Genomic DNA, 15,462 nt, shown 5'->3' on the forward strand with positions numbered 1-15,462 from the left:
ATATATTTTAAGAATAGATTTTAAAAAATATATATTTTTATATATATTATTGCTCACAATAACACCCCTGCCAAACTCATGAGGTCAATGATAACGGGAACATGTCCCGTTACAAATGTATATTAGACGTCAAGGAAATGAGGGTTATAAAAAATGTCACTTTCAATCTGTCATTTAGAAGCCGGCGAAATATAATTAGAGGAAGAGACCGGGTTATTAAAAATTATTGGATCAGGTGTCAAGCCTTATTATGAGTCAACGTTCTGAATAGAGAGAGAGAGAGAGAGAGAGAGAGAGAGAGAGAGAGAGAGAGAGAGAGAGAGAGAGAGAGAGAGAGAGAGAGAGAGAGAGAGAGAGAGAGAGAGAGAGAGAGAGAGAGAGAGAGAGAGAGAGAGAGAGAGAGAGAGAGAGAGACTACAAAAATGTATTTTATTAGCACGATTTTCTGCTTACAATATTATTGCCAAAGCTACGGTATTTAACATATTGAAATAGATGCAAATTCGACAGTTTTGGTTGAACACTAAGATATTTGCTATAATGTAAATTCCAACAGTCCGTTCAGAGAATGGTCATTATCACAGTGGTTACTATGAGTGGACACTGAACTCTGCGTAGTCTCAAACAGAGACTGCTTTTGGGCATGACAGACAGAGTAATGTTTATATAGTCAACGCAGTAGGATTCAGGACAGCCCCTGTTACCATATTAATGGCATCATGTTCAGCCTGGGGCTGCGATCTGACCTGTGAAACACACACACACACACAGTCCCCGACACGGATGGAGTGATCAGCCCGCTGCCGTGCACTTCCACTCTCTCCCGTAGTTGTCACGGGCTGGCATATACGTGGAAACACCACTCACTCCCCGCTTTTGAGAGCAGTTGCAACACGGAGTGTCATGAAACGAGCACCGCTACTCACCGGAGCTAACTTTTTTCCACACTACTGTTTTTTTCTCTCCCGTTCGGCTAGTTTTCTAGCTGCTTGAGCTAACCGAACACCACCGGGCTGTTTTAATGTAATTATCCACTCGACTTCGCCATCGTGCTCAAGGATCTTTCGGCTCATGAGGCATCGACGAACACACTCTCCACGTCTTAAAAACTGGGGTTTGGGGCCGACGCCACTAAAATGAAGAAACAATTTAATCGGATGAAACAGCTCGCCAATCAAACAGTTGGCAGGCGAGTACAGATTTAAAGTTTTTACTGGTTTTGCCATCTCACGGATGGGCACGGACAGCTCTGTCATGGTTTGATATGTTGTTGTTATGTTATGTTGTCAAGGCGGTTGCCGAACCAGCTGCCTAAAAAACACATATTTTCGATTTACCACATAGTATAACAGCAATTAGCTAAACCGTAAACTTTCTTCGTTGTTTGACATTATATACAACGATTACGTAGTTGTTTGGCCATTGACTCAACTTTTTAGATGTGTTACTTTTGATAAGAATAGGCTATTAACTGTTAGTAGGATTCGTTGTGGCTTCGCTAGTTTTATTTAATACTAGATCTTAATGGGACAATGATGTTAGATAAAGTATCTGATAAACTAATGAAGATTAGATATGTTTGATTCGTGTACGAATCATTCTTTTGACTCGGATCTTTACAATGAATTGGTGGAATTTGTTCAAAACGACCGTTCGAATGAACGATTCACTCAAGAATAGCGGTTCTTAGTTCTAGAACTCATTGGGTTCTAAAAGACTTGTGCTGCGTCATGGCTGCAACAAACACAACTATTTTAAATTGTAATACTTTTGATAAAATAAATTCAGCCTTTGTGAGCATAAGAGAATTCTTTAAAACATTCAAATATCTGATCGACCCCAGATTTGTGAATATTGTAACGATTTTTTTTCTGACTACAATACAGGTTAAAATAGTTTTTGTTTCTCATGAACTATTTTTTTGTATAAGCTACTCAGAGCCATTTGCGAAATAGCACAAAAACATTAAACCAAGTCATTTACGATAGCCTTGTAAAAACAAATACAAATCTCTTCCTGAATTTATCTGTTAGATAAAGTACCTGATAAGCTACTGTAGATGTGTCTGAATCGTGAATGAATCATTCTATTGAGTCGGATCTTCGCAATGAATTGGTAGGTTTTGTCAAAAATGTTCACGATTTAAGTGAATGATTCACTCTTTGTTTTAAGTCATTCACTACAAATTATATTTAGGTTCTAAAATAACTTTTTTATGAGCTGTATTATGACATCACACACAAATGCAATAAACACAGCTATTATAAAAACGTAAAACAAATAATGTAATAAATATCAATATGTGACTACATATTAGCCTGCCCTACTGGAACATGTAGCCTGTTGTATACCACACAGGGGATATCATGACGAGTTAAGATTGTTGAATCATTTCTTAAACCGCTTTGAAGGACCGATCAATGACAAATACGTCTGACTTCCATTATACAGAACCTGTTGCTTGTTCATAGGTACATTGAGAACACTCGGGGTCTTTTGGAAAAAAACAGTTCTTGGAGGTTATGTGTGCCTATTGCATTTTCTAATTTGTGTTTGTCATCTAGCAGAGTGCTTTGAGCTCATACTTTGTATCCTACATTAGAATGGTATGTGCATGGTCATCACTTCTGACTCCTCTGACTGTTGATAAAGCCTCAAACTGCATTCTTCATTCTGCTCAGGCTGCTTGAGGGTAAATGGGCCTGATTCTCAACATGCTGGGCAGATGATGATCACAGTTCTCTCAGGGAGGTGTTACTGCTTTAAATCATGTAGGCTAAATGATCATGGAAATCATACCTATCTGAGAATTCCTGGCAGTAATCTTGCTTGATTAGATAGTTTTAGAGATAACAACACGTCATTATACAAATCATAGCACATTTACAGGGAGGAATGCACCTATCTATGAGCTATGCTCATTTAACTGGTGGTTAACCTGACCTTTGGCATCCATGTCCTCGGCCTCATTCCCTTTAAATGTGTGCAATTCGATCAGCCACCAGAGACGTTTCTAGCCTGATGACAATAGAGCCGTATGAGAGGAGAAATGTCAGTAGCTAACAGTTTGCTGGTGTTCACACAGACTAAGCCCAACTGAGGGCAAAGCCTTTCCCTTTTCAGAGGTGATTTATAATTTTGTTGCGGTTTGGACTACCTGGCAGGAACTTTACAGCCATCTCAGTCACCTCAGAAAATGACTATCTTCTATAAAGAAGGCGAACTGCCTAAACTGTCCACCACCACAAAACAGCCCAGTGTGTTTTCAGAAAATGTGAGGTTTGAAATTATACTTTTAAATCTACATACTAGTAATGAACTTAAAAAGCATAATTTGGTGTTAAATTCAACCTAATTCAGATATCAAGCTAGCCTGACTTGCTTGACAGAGTCTGATACTGCTCCATAGGGCTTTGATTATGAGGCTTATCTTAACCGAACCAGGAAAAAAACAACAACTCTGCACTGCACTCAATTGGATTGACCTACAACCAATCAGACCATGCTGGAAGTGATGTATGTTGGGGTTAATGGCATTTATGACTGTTCCCTTACCATCCTAGGGAAAAAAAAGATCGTTCCACAGATGTAGATGTACATTTTGCTTCGTTTCGCGCGGACATTTGACGGCGTGTACAGACACGCGGAATCACTCGGACGTTAATGGCGTAGACATACACGCATACACGTAGATAGACGCGGATAGCTCAAAATGTGTAGAGATAAGACGCCACTTGACTCGAAAGTGGCGTGCATGTTTACGCAAAAGTCATGTTGCAGAGTTGCATTGGCCTGACAATTTCTGAACCGATCATAATTACTCCTCAATGGATCAAGTCCAGACTGAACTTCCCGACCAAATGTTGTAGGCGGGGTTCGGGCTGGCATCCAGTCTAATATCAAGCATCAGGCAAAGCCAATTACTGCAGTAATATTCACAACTATGGATGTCTGTGACTGTGCCTCAAAATGCCCATGAGCTAATTGAGCTGTTGTGTTAGGTGTGGCATTTGACCTTATGTAGAAGTATGACACTCTGAGGTAATGTTCAGTCTGTTGGCAGATCATAAACACTTCAGCAATATTATTTGATAAGATGAGATTTGATAATCTTCCCTTTTTATTAACTATATTTTTTGGAAAGGAACACCAAGGGTAGACATATACTACCATTCTTTTTTTATTTTCTTTTTAAGATATTAATACTTTTATTCAGCAACGAGACGATCGATCGAAGACGATCTTACTTAAGCCTCCTTTCCACTATCTCTGACAAATGAGCCTTTGGATGGGTCCATTTTTTTTTAAGTTGGTTGACTACACCGTATGCGACACTCCGACCGGATGTGATGTATTCCCAGTCTATATTCCAATCAAATCAGTTCACCTGAGGTGAAACGTATTACTTTTTTGTTTAACTTTTAGAAACATTTGATACTTTTAAAAATGCAGAGTTATTGATAATAAATTATACATTTGATACTTTTTATTCACAAATAATTGTTTTAATGTTGTTTCCCGCCAAATTTATTGGCGGCCATTTTTCCCATACATGCATAGCTGTTTATTGTTTGCATTAATTTATTCGTTCCTCCATGGCGAATGTTTGCTGGATAAAGGCTCTTGCTGTTGAAATATTGCGGTCAGAAATATAAGTTAGTGTAGGTAAAACACTACCTAGCTCAGAGGACACATCTCTGCGAGTATATAACCGTTTTTAGTGCCGAGATGCGCCTAAAATGGGATAGTTTACCCCAAAATTTAAATTGTGTCATCATTTACTCACCCTCATGTCGTTCCAAATCCAAACCTATAATAGTTTTATTCATGTGCAACACACATGAAGATATTTTAATGAAATCTGAGAGATTTCTGTCCTTTCATTGACAGTCCAACTACCACTTTGACACTTTAAAAAGACTAAAAACTGTTCCATATGAATTGAGTGGTTCTAGAAGAGACATGATTGCTTTACATGCTGAAGATATTTAATTTAGGCTTTTTCTGGACAGCCTTATATCCTAAAGGGAAAAATAATATCAATCAACCATAAAATTATACTTGCATTATCTGTATGTTCTATTCAGTGAATAAACACATGGCTAGGGATTGGCCTGAAGCATTCATGTCCATTCATGGAATGAGCCGAGCATTACATACTGAAGTCAACAGATTTGTTTAAAAAAAAAAAAAAAAATCAAAGATGACTAAGAGTAGATATGGTATCCACTGTGGAAATCTCTGCATTTACTGCTTGATTTCTGTAACAGGCAATCAAAACAGCCATGCTTTTACTTTAATGACTACAATCTTGCTTTTCCTCTCTGCTGAAACAAACAGCACCCGAGGCCAGTGAAAAGCCTGAGCAGACAATAGATGTGCATCATCAGCAAACTGACAGGTGGTTCTAGTCTTCTGATAAATTGCGAGGTAACGTGGCACTAATGTGCCTTGGGACGGCGTTATGCACAAGCGTGCAGTTTAGATTGCAGATAGAATCTTACATTACACAGTTTAAACCCCAGATCATTGCTGGATCTGCCACAGAGATGATTCTTTGATTTCATTCATAGAAATGAAGCTTCCTCGGTACGACTTCCTGTTTAAAAAAGAATAAGGAGAGATTTCCTTTGAGGGGTTGCATGCAGAACACAGTGTACTGCCTCCTCACAATCACAGGAACCATGGGACCAGCTGAGCCACTTCAACCCCCCCTTTCCTTTCGTCCGTCTGACCCTCAACCGCTTTCTTGTCTGCTTTCTGCATCACACTGAAGTGATTTATTGTTCGCAAAATAAATTCAGGAAGAGATGAGAATTCCAGCTGAACCTCTTTTATCCGCATGCAAAACATTTGTGTTTACAAGGCAATAGACAATGTCCGGCTTTAATGTTTTTTTTTCATATCATTTGACAAATGGCACTGCGTATACACAATTGTTAATGAGAAACAAAAGTGAAATAAAATTTTTTCGTTACGGTAGCCTAGTACTGTAGCTGTAGCTACACTAGCACTAGCCTCTTTTTGAATGTTTTCAAAAGAATTCTCTTTTGCTTACCAAGGTACGGCTGTCAAAATGGCTGGAAAATCGGATCTGAATTTTCTTACTTAAATTATAATAATATTAGAATTATATTTGAATTTTGGGGGGTAAAAAAAAAACTGTATTTTCTCTTAAGCCCATAAGAAGGCGCAGGACAATGAGCAAATAAACCAAATCAAGCACCGCATTTTTTATCAAATGGAATTTTGTTAAAATTACTTGACTTTGTTAAAAGTATGTGATGTTTTAAACGTTTAAACTGCTGGACCCTCATCATTTTAAGGATCTGTGAGATTTCTGCACGCAAACAAGTTGTCAAAACTCAAAAAAGTTAAGGTAATCAGTTACATCAAAATTTGTAAGTTAAGAAATTCTCATTTTAAGTTAGCAGAACTGGCAGATTTTGATTTTGTACTCATACATTTTAATACATTTATCTTAAAGTTATCATCAAATTTGACTTGCTTTAGCTAATACAATAAATGCTAACTTGCTATTTGGTAACACAATGCTTTGATAACATTAGCGTAGAAATTGCTGAAAGATTATGGCAACATTTGACATCTGTTCTCAAACCAAGCTCATGCTCACTCCTCACCATGATGATAACCCTAAAAAAAAAATCACACACGCGTCGCACACACACAAAAAATAACTTTTGTCTCTTGTTCAATTTAACCAATTAAAATAAGCTAAAGTACCATTTTGTTACAACTTATTTTAATTGTTCAATCATCCTAATTTAAAACCGAAGTTTACTTAATTAATTCGTGTGAAAACATGAATCATTTTTGTTGACAGCTAACTGGGCAGTGGATGGTTCCCATCATGCTTTGCAAGGGGCTGCATTAGGAGGGTACACTTGCAGATTAAAGTGTTATTTATGTGTTTTTTTAGTAAATGGAAAGATGTTGTTGGTTAATATTTTGTGGTTATTATTAATCAGAAGATTGGTGACTGTTTAGGTATGGGCACTTAGTATAAACTATATATGGATTAAACCTCATACTTAAACCCACAAAAATAATATTTTGTTTGTTATTATGTAAAAAATGCTTTTAATTTAAATGAACACAAGTATTAACTTTCATTGGACGTAACTGTTGTGTCTAATAAGCTAAAATTATATAATGATGGCAATTAAATTGACAGGGCAAAAATTTAACTTGGTTATCCTGACAAGTTTCTTTCGGCATTGCAAAACCTTATCTATGAAATGACAGCATTTTTTTAGTAGTCTTGACTAAATGAATTTAAGTTCATTGATTTTGTTAGAAAAATGTATTTTGTGGAAAAGTTTTCCATAATTTAATAATTAGGTTTGTTCAACAGCTTATTTTTTGAGTGCATAGCATAACAGAAACTTGTCTAAATTAGCATAACAAAACGTTAAACACTAAAGTCTGCCACTTAATCTAAAAGCCTCTAAAAAACAGGAATTAGTGTTAAGAACTGCCTGATAAGTGCAAGCTATAATTTGCTTTCTTAAAGGGATCCTTCACCTCTGGAAAGATGAATGTGTATTTAAAATGGGTCATTTATGTAGAAGAAATTTGAATTTGGAGCTTTCTAGACTGGGAAAAGCCAGAAAATGTATTTTTGGCTTATGTGGATGAAAGACATCAACTCCCAGAATGCACTTGCTTCGTTTCCCTAGGAGGCCTACCTTACCTTCCGGTAACAGAGCGCAGTAGTTAAACAACAAGTCTACTAGTGATGAGTCTGCCCAAAAATGTGTTTCGAGATCGCCCAAAATGTCCGGAATTCGGCTTTTGCGTTCTACTTCGCCATTCATTATGTTTACTGTGGCGAGCAGGACGAGTGAGGGCCGCGGGAGAACGGCACGAGGCCGGTGGCGTGATTACCGATGAACGACACCTGTGAGATGAACCGGCCTCGTATCACTGAGGAGCGGGAATTTTCTTAGCAATGTTAAAACGCACATCAACCGATCTCTTGTTTAGCATTCATGTAAACACTACATTCAGATCCACCAATCAGAATGAATTCAGTTAGATTGAAACAAAAGCTGCACATGTAAACAATAAATGGCGACTGCAGAAATCAAAAGCTGAATCCCAGATATTGACGGCCGGACATGTCCAGGAAAAAGAGGATGGTAACCCCTACTACTCAGCTTTCACAGAACAAGAGCCTGCTAGCTTAGCTTCCAAAACAAGATGGCCGACTGTGTTCATTCTGTGAGTGAGATCCCACCCTCTATGGGCGGGTTGAGAACATGCGGGACAGCCCAACTACTGACTGTAGTCTTTAGCCTCTGGCCAAAAAATCCTCAGATGACGCAAAATGATGATTTTTGTATCATCAGAGGATTTTTTCCAGACAAAAAATACATAAATCTCTCGTCTCAGGGGGATATGAGGGTGGAAAGCATGGTAATTAGAAAATACTACAGGTGTTCTACTAATACAAAGCTTAATGCTAAATCCTGAAGTATCCCTTTAATACTGCATTTGTAATTTGTTTTCGAAATTCAGTTTTGAAAGTTTGGAAAAGTTGTTGTAGTGTTAGACAGGATTTAATAGAGCGTTGCAGGGATGACGTCAGAACCCGGAAGACTAATTCACCACTGGTTCCTATACCACTGGTCTGTGGTAAACATAACTTGTAACGCAACATGACGTTTTGCTCTACAACGTAAATCACACAGCAAATTGAAAATGGTGTTCTTTTTATTTTAAAAAACATAGCAATTTAGTCTTCTGGATTTCGGCGTTATCCCTGCATTTAATCTTCTGTACCCCACTCATTTACTTCGGACAAATATTTGTGTTGTGAAATGGGATAATGTGTATACATGATGTTGATCTGCTGTCATGTCATTAAACACTTGTAGTTGTAGACATTTAACTACAATGTAGTTAATGCATACAGATACAGTTTACAAATTAGACTTGTGTGTGTATATATATATATATATATATATATACCGTATATATGCTGTATGTATATATATATTAGGGTTGGGTATCGTTTGAATTTGAACGATTCTGATTCCGATTCCGATTCCTTGTTTCGATTCCGGTTCCTAACGATTCTCGATTCTGATTCTTTTAAGAGGCAGGGTCAAAAAAGTTTAGCTAACCTTGCTAACCAACGGGCTTTCTGAAGGAAATACTCCTTCTGTAAAAATACTCCTTTTGTCACAAATTTTGCATTTTGCCGAGATTTCTTTATTTTTAGAAAAGTGAAGCCACACTTTGGATCGCCGACGTAAGGTACTCATGTTCGACTCGCGTGGTTATGCCAACACTTCCGGTAGACGCTTCTTCGTTGGTGTTGTTCAGCGGTTTCTTCTTCCGCTCGGCGGACTGTGAATATCGAAACTAGGAATCGAAATTTTTACTTTTGAACGATTCCGGGAAAAACGAAAAGTTAGTCTTGGTTCCAATCGATACTCGATTTAAAATATATATATATATATATATATATATATATATATATATATATATATACAATTTCGTGAAATTATCTATGAGTTCCATTCGTGTTAACATATTACATATATGTGTACATGCTGCTTAAATATAGACACCAGACTATGCTGTTTTCTGCAACAGTATCTGTTCTCATCTCACTTGCACAAAACTATATTTGATATTCTTCAAAATAAAATAAAAAAACTGCTCAATGGATGGAATACAAACCATAAATTTCTTCCAAAACAATCTTGCATACAATTCAAAGTAGCCTTGGCTTGGCTTGTAAAAACTACTGTTTTTACTGTATTTTGATCAATTGGTAGCCTATAGGCATGCAGAGAAACTCTTTTTGCTGAGCTCTGGAAACCTCTTACTTTCTGTTCTTCTTTGCATGTGACATCAAGAGCTTGATTCAGACCCACTCAAGATGTTTAGAGTTCAATCTGGATTGGTTGAAGTCTTGTAGGCCTTTATTCTCACCCTCCTGTGTTAATTGAAAGCAGCTGTCCTCCACTGTCACGAGGTTACAACTGTGCAGTTTTGGCAGTAGGAGAAACTGAGGCTGAGATTTGTGAGTAACATGGCAAACTAAAGGAAGACATTAAACTGTACAGAATCAGACTCTATTGTGCTTTAACCACATTAGTCAGGCTCAATTAAGCTAATGCTGATCGTCTCTGCTTGATTGCTCCTCATAAATACAATGACAATAATCGTTTTATTACTTTTTTTGATAACAAAAAGAAAACCTCCTAAAGTAAATAATTACCTCTCAAGTGCTCTGGTGACAGATGCAACAGTAAATAATATACACTCACCTAGAGGATTATTAGGAACACCTGTTCCATTTCTTATTAATACAATTATCTCAACCAATCACATGGCAGTTGCTTCAGTTAATTTTAATTTGTCAACAGGTTCCACATAACTGGATTACGTTTAGCAAACATAATTTGTTCATGTAACTTCAACATAATGGAATTGTGTAATTTTAAATAACCCAACTTAAGTAGTCCCAACGTGAATTTTTAAAGGCTTCCTGACATGATTCAAAGGCATTTTATTATATTCATTCATCCATTTAGTATATTCCATTTGATTCAGTGACATTTAATTAAATTGATAGACTTTAGCTTGATATTTTCTATTTTCTTAAATGCTAAGATTTACATGCTCCTTCATCCAAAGCAATAGAAAATAATGAAATCAGTTGACAGGCTAACAAAATGCTCCACTCTTCTCCACAATGGTAACCCACTGTAATTTAAATGGTTTAATAATTCCAATGTAATTTAACATTAAACACTATTACACACTATCAAGTCTTCCCCTTTTCTAAATTTCCCAAAAAAACCCATAAAATAATACTTAATTTTAACATTTATTCTCTCTTAACCATATGCAAAGCATGCTGGGAACTAAAAGCACTGCCCAGTTTCAGTTAAGGCAACACAAATCAATCATGTAATCCAACATAAACGGATTAAGTAAATTTAAGTTGTTCGTAGATTTAAGCAGATTGAACACAATACAATTAAGTTCGGGCAAAATGGCAGTCGGCTCGCACTATAGTGCCACCCTCTGGATGTACACATTTTTTTACTTAACATAAATGGTTTGTGTTTAGACAACACATTAGGATTTTGTACTGTCAAGTTGAGACACAATTACATAGTCCTTAATAGAAAAAAAACATTTTAAGTCAAAAAACACAATTATTATAAGTAAACTATATATAAATCTATTATGTAAAGTGCACAACCTTCCTAGTTAATTGTTTTTGAGACAATCTCCTGAACTGCAAACTATACAAAAAGACTGGAAAAATGTTGCCTGGTCTGATGAGTCTCGATTTCTGTTGAGACATTCAGATGGTAGAGTCAGAATTTGGTGTAAACAGAATGAGAACATGGATCCATCATGCCTTGTTACCACTGTGCAGGCTGGTGGTGGATGTGTAATGGTGTGGGGGATGTTTTCATGGCACCCTTTAGGCCCCTTAGTGCCTATTGGGCATCGTTTAAATGCCACGGCCTGACCATGTCCATCCCGTTATGGCCACCGGCACCATGTACCCATTATATGATGGCTACTTCCAGCAGGATAATGCACCATGTCCCAAAGCTCGAATTGGTTTCTTGAACATGACAATGAGTTCACTGTACTAAAATGGCCCCCACAGTCACCAGATCTCAACCCAATAGAGCATCTTTGGGATGTGGTGGAACGGGAGCTTCGTGCCCTGGATGTGCATCCCACAAATCTCCATCAACTGCAAGATGCTGTCCTATCAATATGGGCCAACATTTCTAAAGAATGCTTTCAGCACCTTGTTGAATCAATGCCACGTAGAATTAAGGCAGTTCTGAAAGTGAAAGTGGGTAAAACACAGTATTAGTATGGTGTTCCTAATAATCCTTTAGGTGAGTGTAAATGACAAAAGGCTTTTTCATTTGGAGATTTTAGAATAATTGAAACAAAAAAAGCAATTATCATAAAAAGAAATACAACTCATTGGCTTTGGGCATGAGCTTTCATGATTAGGACCGGCAAGTATACCAATGACAATAAACATTAACTCACATAAAGCAACATAACATGTAATAAACATCTTATACATAACCACTGACGGAAATAGAAGAAACATGGGCATACAATGCAATAATGATGTCTGGAAATATTGTTTTTCTGTTTTCACTATCAATTTATTCTAAGGGTTTTACATTAAAGCTACTTTCATTATTTTATACACGTTTACACTGCTCAAAGTTTGGGGCAAGTATGTGCATTTATTTAGCAAGGGTTTGTTTTTTTCATTTAATCAAGAGCGACTGTAAAGACTGTTTTTCTTTTGTTGTTTTGAATTTTATATTAATCAAATAATAATAATAATAATGATGACTGCTTCCACTAAATTATCATGCAGTGCAACCATTTTTATTTTAAACATTGATAATAATAAGAAGAAATGTTTCTTGATTATAATGATACCTGAAGGATCATGTGAAACTGAAGAATGTGTAGTGATGCTAAATGTTCAGCTTTGCCATAATTTTACTATATATTAAAACAGAAAGCAGTTATTTTAAATTGTGATCATATTTCACAATATTACTGCTGTATTGTATTTTTGATAATCTGTGGTCTGCATAAGAGACGTCTTTCAAAAACATAAAAAAAATCTTACCAATCTTAAACTTTTAAATTGTATATATTGTATATAGTAACTTGTACAATTAACCAATCATGTTATTGTTCCATTACAATCAGTATTATTGAAATTAATTTGTTGCAATTAAAGAAAACTAACCTTTATAATTTACATTTACTTTATTATACATTTATAATTATTTAATTATTATATGTTAAGGAAACCTATTATTTATGATACTGACTTCCAAGACACTTGCAAAATAAGGTGTAAGCTGTAAACAATAGCATGATTACACAGAGTATAAGTGAATCTAATACTTAGGTTATGGCAGTCAAGCTTACACTATTGTGTAAGATGACATCCTCCATGCTTTCGAATATTACGTTGCCATAACAGAAGATTCAGATGCAGAAACAGGCCCAACTCGACACACACAGGAAACATTTCAGCAGTGTTTTATTGGCACAAACTGTTATGTTGATGTGAAATTGTAGGATCATAAATCCATTCAGATCATAAACATCCACCTGTTATCTCTGTTTTTCCTGCATACTTACAGTATGTTTGATTGAACATTCACAGTGATATTCTTTCTGATCTGATCTACACAGTAGCAAACACACAGACAAAACATTTAAAAGATAATTAAGGAGGACTATTTCTAGGTGAGGTCACACAACCTGTCTACGTCATTGTTCTGAAACAGTAGAGTGATAGATTGTTTGTGTGTGTGAACTGAGCTGGTGTTGTCCTCTCACATTCACTGTCTCGGATAGAGTGCCATGGTCAAAGTTAGTTTACTATTAATAGGGCTGTAACTATTTGTTCACAAGGCCAGCAGTGGACTGCTAAAATTCCCTGGGAAAGTAAATGCCATTTTGGACAGCTGGTTTCATCAGACAGATTGTCAGCTGTTGGCTACTCCTAGACTTGGCCATTTACACATAGGCGTCAATTTCGGTGGGGGCGGTGGGTACGCTTCCTCTCCAGATTTCGTCATTAGTCATTTTGTACCCGCCACTTTTGGAAACTTTGAGGCACGGATGTACCTAATACAAATAAAACATCTCCAGTCAACTAGCGGAGCATTAATTTAGTTCGCTCTTAAAGAAGAGATCTAGGGCTAAAATGTTTTGTTTTTGAAATCAAGCTGAGCGCTTGTTGCCGCTGCTGTCAGAAGCAGTGTTCTCTTGTGGCTCGTGCAGTCTTCACTCGGACGTGCATTACACGCACTCCAATCTATCGCCGTTGCGGAGACTCTATATGCTGATTTCACGCAGCCGCCATTTTGAAATCGAAAGCGAGGCTCCGTTGGGAAGAACCCCGGAAGTACAGATAGACAACAGTAGCCGCGTTCCCACTGCCGGAATAGGGCCGGGCCAGGGCTAACGCCGAGCTGAGCCTGTGGCCTCAGGCCTCAAGCACCGGGCTTGTGTTTCCACTGCTGGGCCAGTAGCCCCGCAGCGCTGCCCTAAACCCCGCCCCTAACATGCCTTTCTGGATCAAACGACATACAACCCAACCCATTTCAGCACATATTATGAATGTATTTATTTAAGTTAGGAAGATGGCATGTATATTAACTCACCGGCCGTGGTTGCAGTAGTGTCCCGATTGTCTCGCAAGTCGCCAATACAATACAATACTGCGCTCGCAACTTTTAACCCTTTCACCAGTGTTGTAGTCGAGACCACCTCACTCGAGTCCGAGTCGACACCGAGTCCATAGAGAGTCGAGTCCGAGACCAGAGACGGTCGAGTCCGAGTCGAGACCGAGACCAGTGAGGGTTGATTACCTAATTTACTTTTATTTACTTAGAGAAATCCTTTTTTTTTTTTTTTACTGAATTTACTTAGAGTTTAAAAAATATGATCAGTTTAGGGTAAAAAGGACACATAGTAGGTGGTGTTAAAAGTAATTTTATTACAATTTGTCATGCGCAGTTGCGCACTAGAAAATCACTGGGCGTGTCAATCAATTTAAAGAAATATTTTATTAACATACATTATAAATCATGAAAAATATTTTTAATTGAACTCGAGTGGACTCGGGAATAATTCCGAGTCCTAAAAAAAAAAAATGTTCGAGTACGAGTCAATTCCGAGTCCAAATGGACACGAGTCCATGACAAGACCAAGACCATTAAAATATGGTCTCGAGACTGAGTCCGAGATGAGTCCGAGTCTCGAGTACTACAACACTGCCTTTCACACGTACCATCACACCGGTGTGATCAGTCTTGGCTGGTCCCTGGAGCGTACGATCACACCGGTGTGATTAGAACGTTCAGTGCATCACGTGAGCAACTGCTAAATTCAAACTTGCTCTCGCGCGTTGGCTGGCACTCAGCCAGAGACAGACGCACTCAGTGCTGTCATATATCACAACTATGAGTGTTTTCAACGACATAATGTTTATTTTAGGTTTCAGACATTTAAATACACATAAGTACTAGCAAAACAATGATTTTGAGTTTGTAAAATACACACTGATGTCTATGGAAGCGGCAATAATAATCCTTTCAATTATAATAAGACGACACGTTTTATTCATATCAGATACACATTGTGTAAGTAGCTTAACATTTGACCTTATTCTTCTCCCAGTTCACCAGCCACTTACTATCATGTATTTCGTGAGAAGTGGAGGAATTGACGTTGTAAATCCAACAGATCCGATTCTCTGAACTGAAAAAGAAACTAAAATGGCGCCGTCCATTGTGCATACAGCTCAACTAACGCGATCGTTATAAAGATCTTTAAACAACAAAACCCATCCACTTGCCCATATTTGACAATCGGAATATCAGTGTTTCATGATAT

General features: G+C 37.4%; 1 protein-coding gene across 2 annotated transcripts in view; it reads left to right on the forward strand.

The window, feature by feature from the left end:
* The first annotated feature begins 740 nt into the window (after positions 1 to 740).
* Positions 741 to 15,462, forward strand: part of arhgap17a (Rho GTPase activating protein 17a) — a 48,294-nt gene continuing 33,572 nt past the window's right edge. Inside the window, exon 1 of one of the 2 annotated variants that reach the window (XM_039665766.2) lies at positions 741 to 1,189. In XM_039665766.2, coding sequence (XP_039521700.2) covers positions 1,137 to 1,189 — 53 coding nt within the window. In that variant the 5' untranslated portion in view covers positions 741 to 1,136. The remainder of the gene's footprint in view (positions 1,190 to 15,462) is intronic. The other variant, XM_039665767.2, reaches the window with a different exon arrangement.

This window comes from Pimephales promelas, chromosome 17, assembly GCF_988280905.1.
Source record: "Pimephales promelas chromosome 17, fPimPro1.hap1.1, whole genome shotgun sequence".
NCBI lineage: Eukaryota > Metazoa > Chordata > Actinopteri > Cypriniformes > Leuciscidae > Pimephales > Pimephales promelas.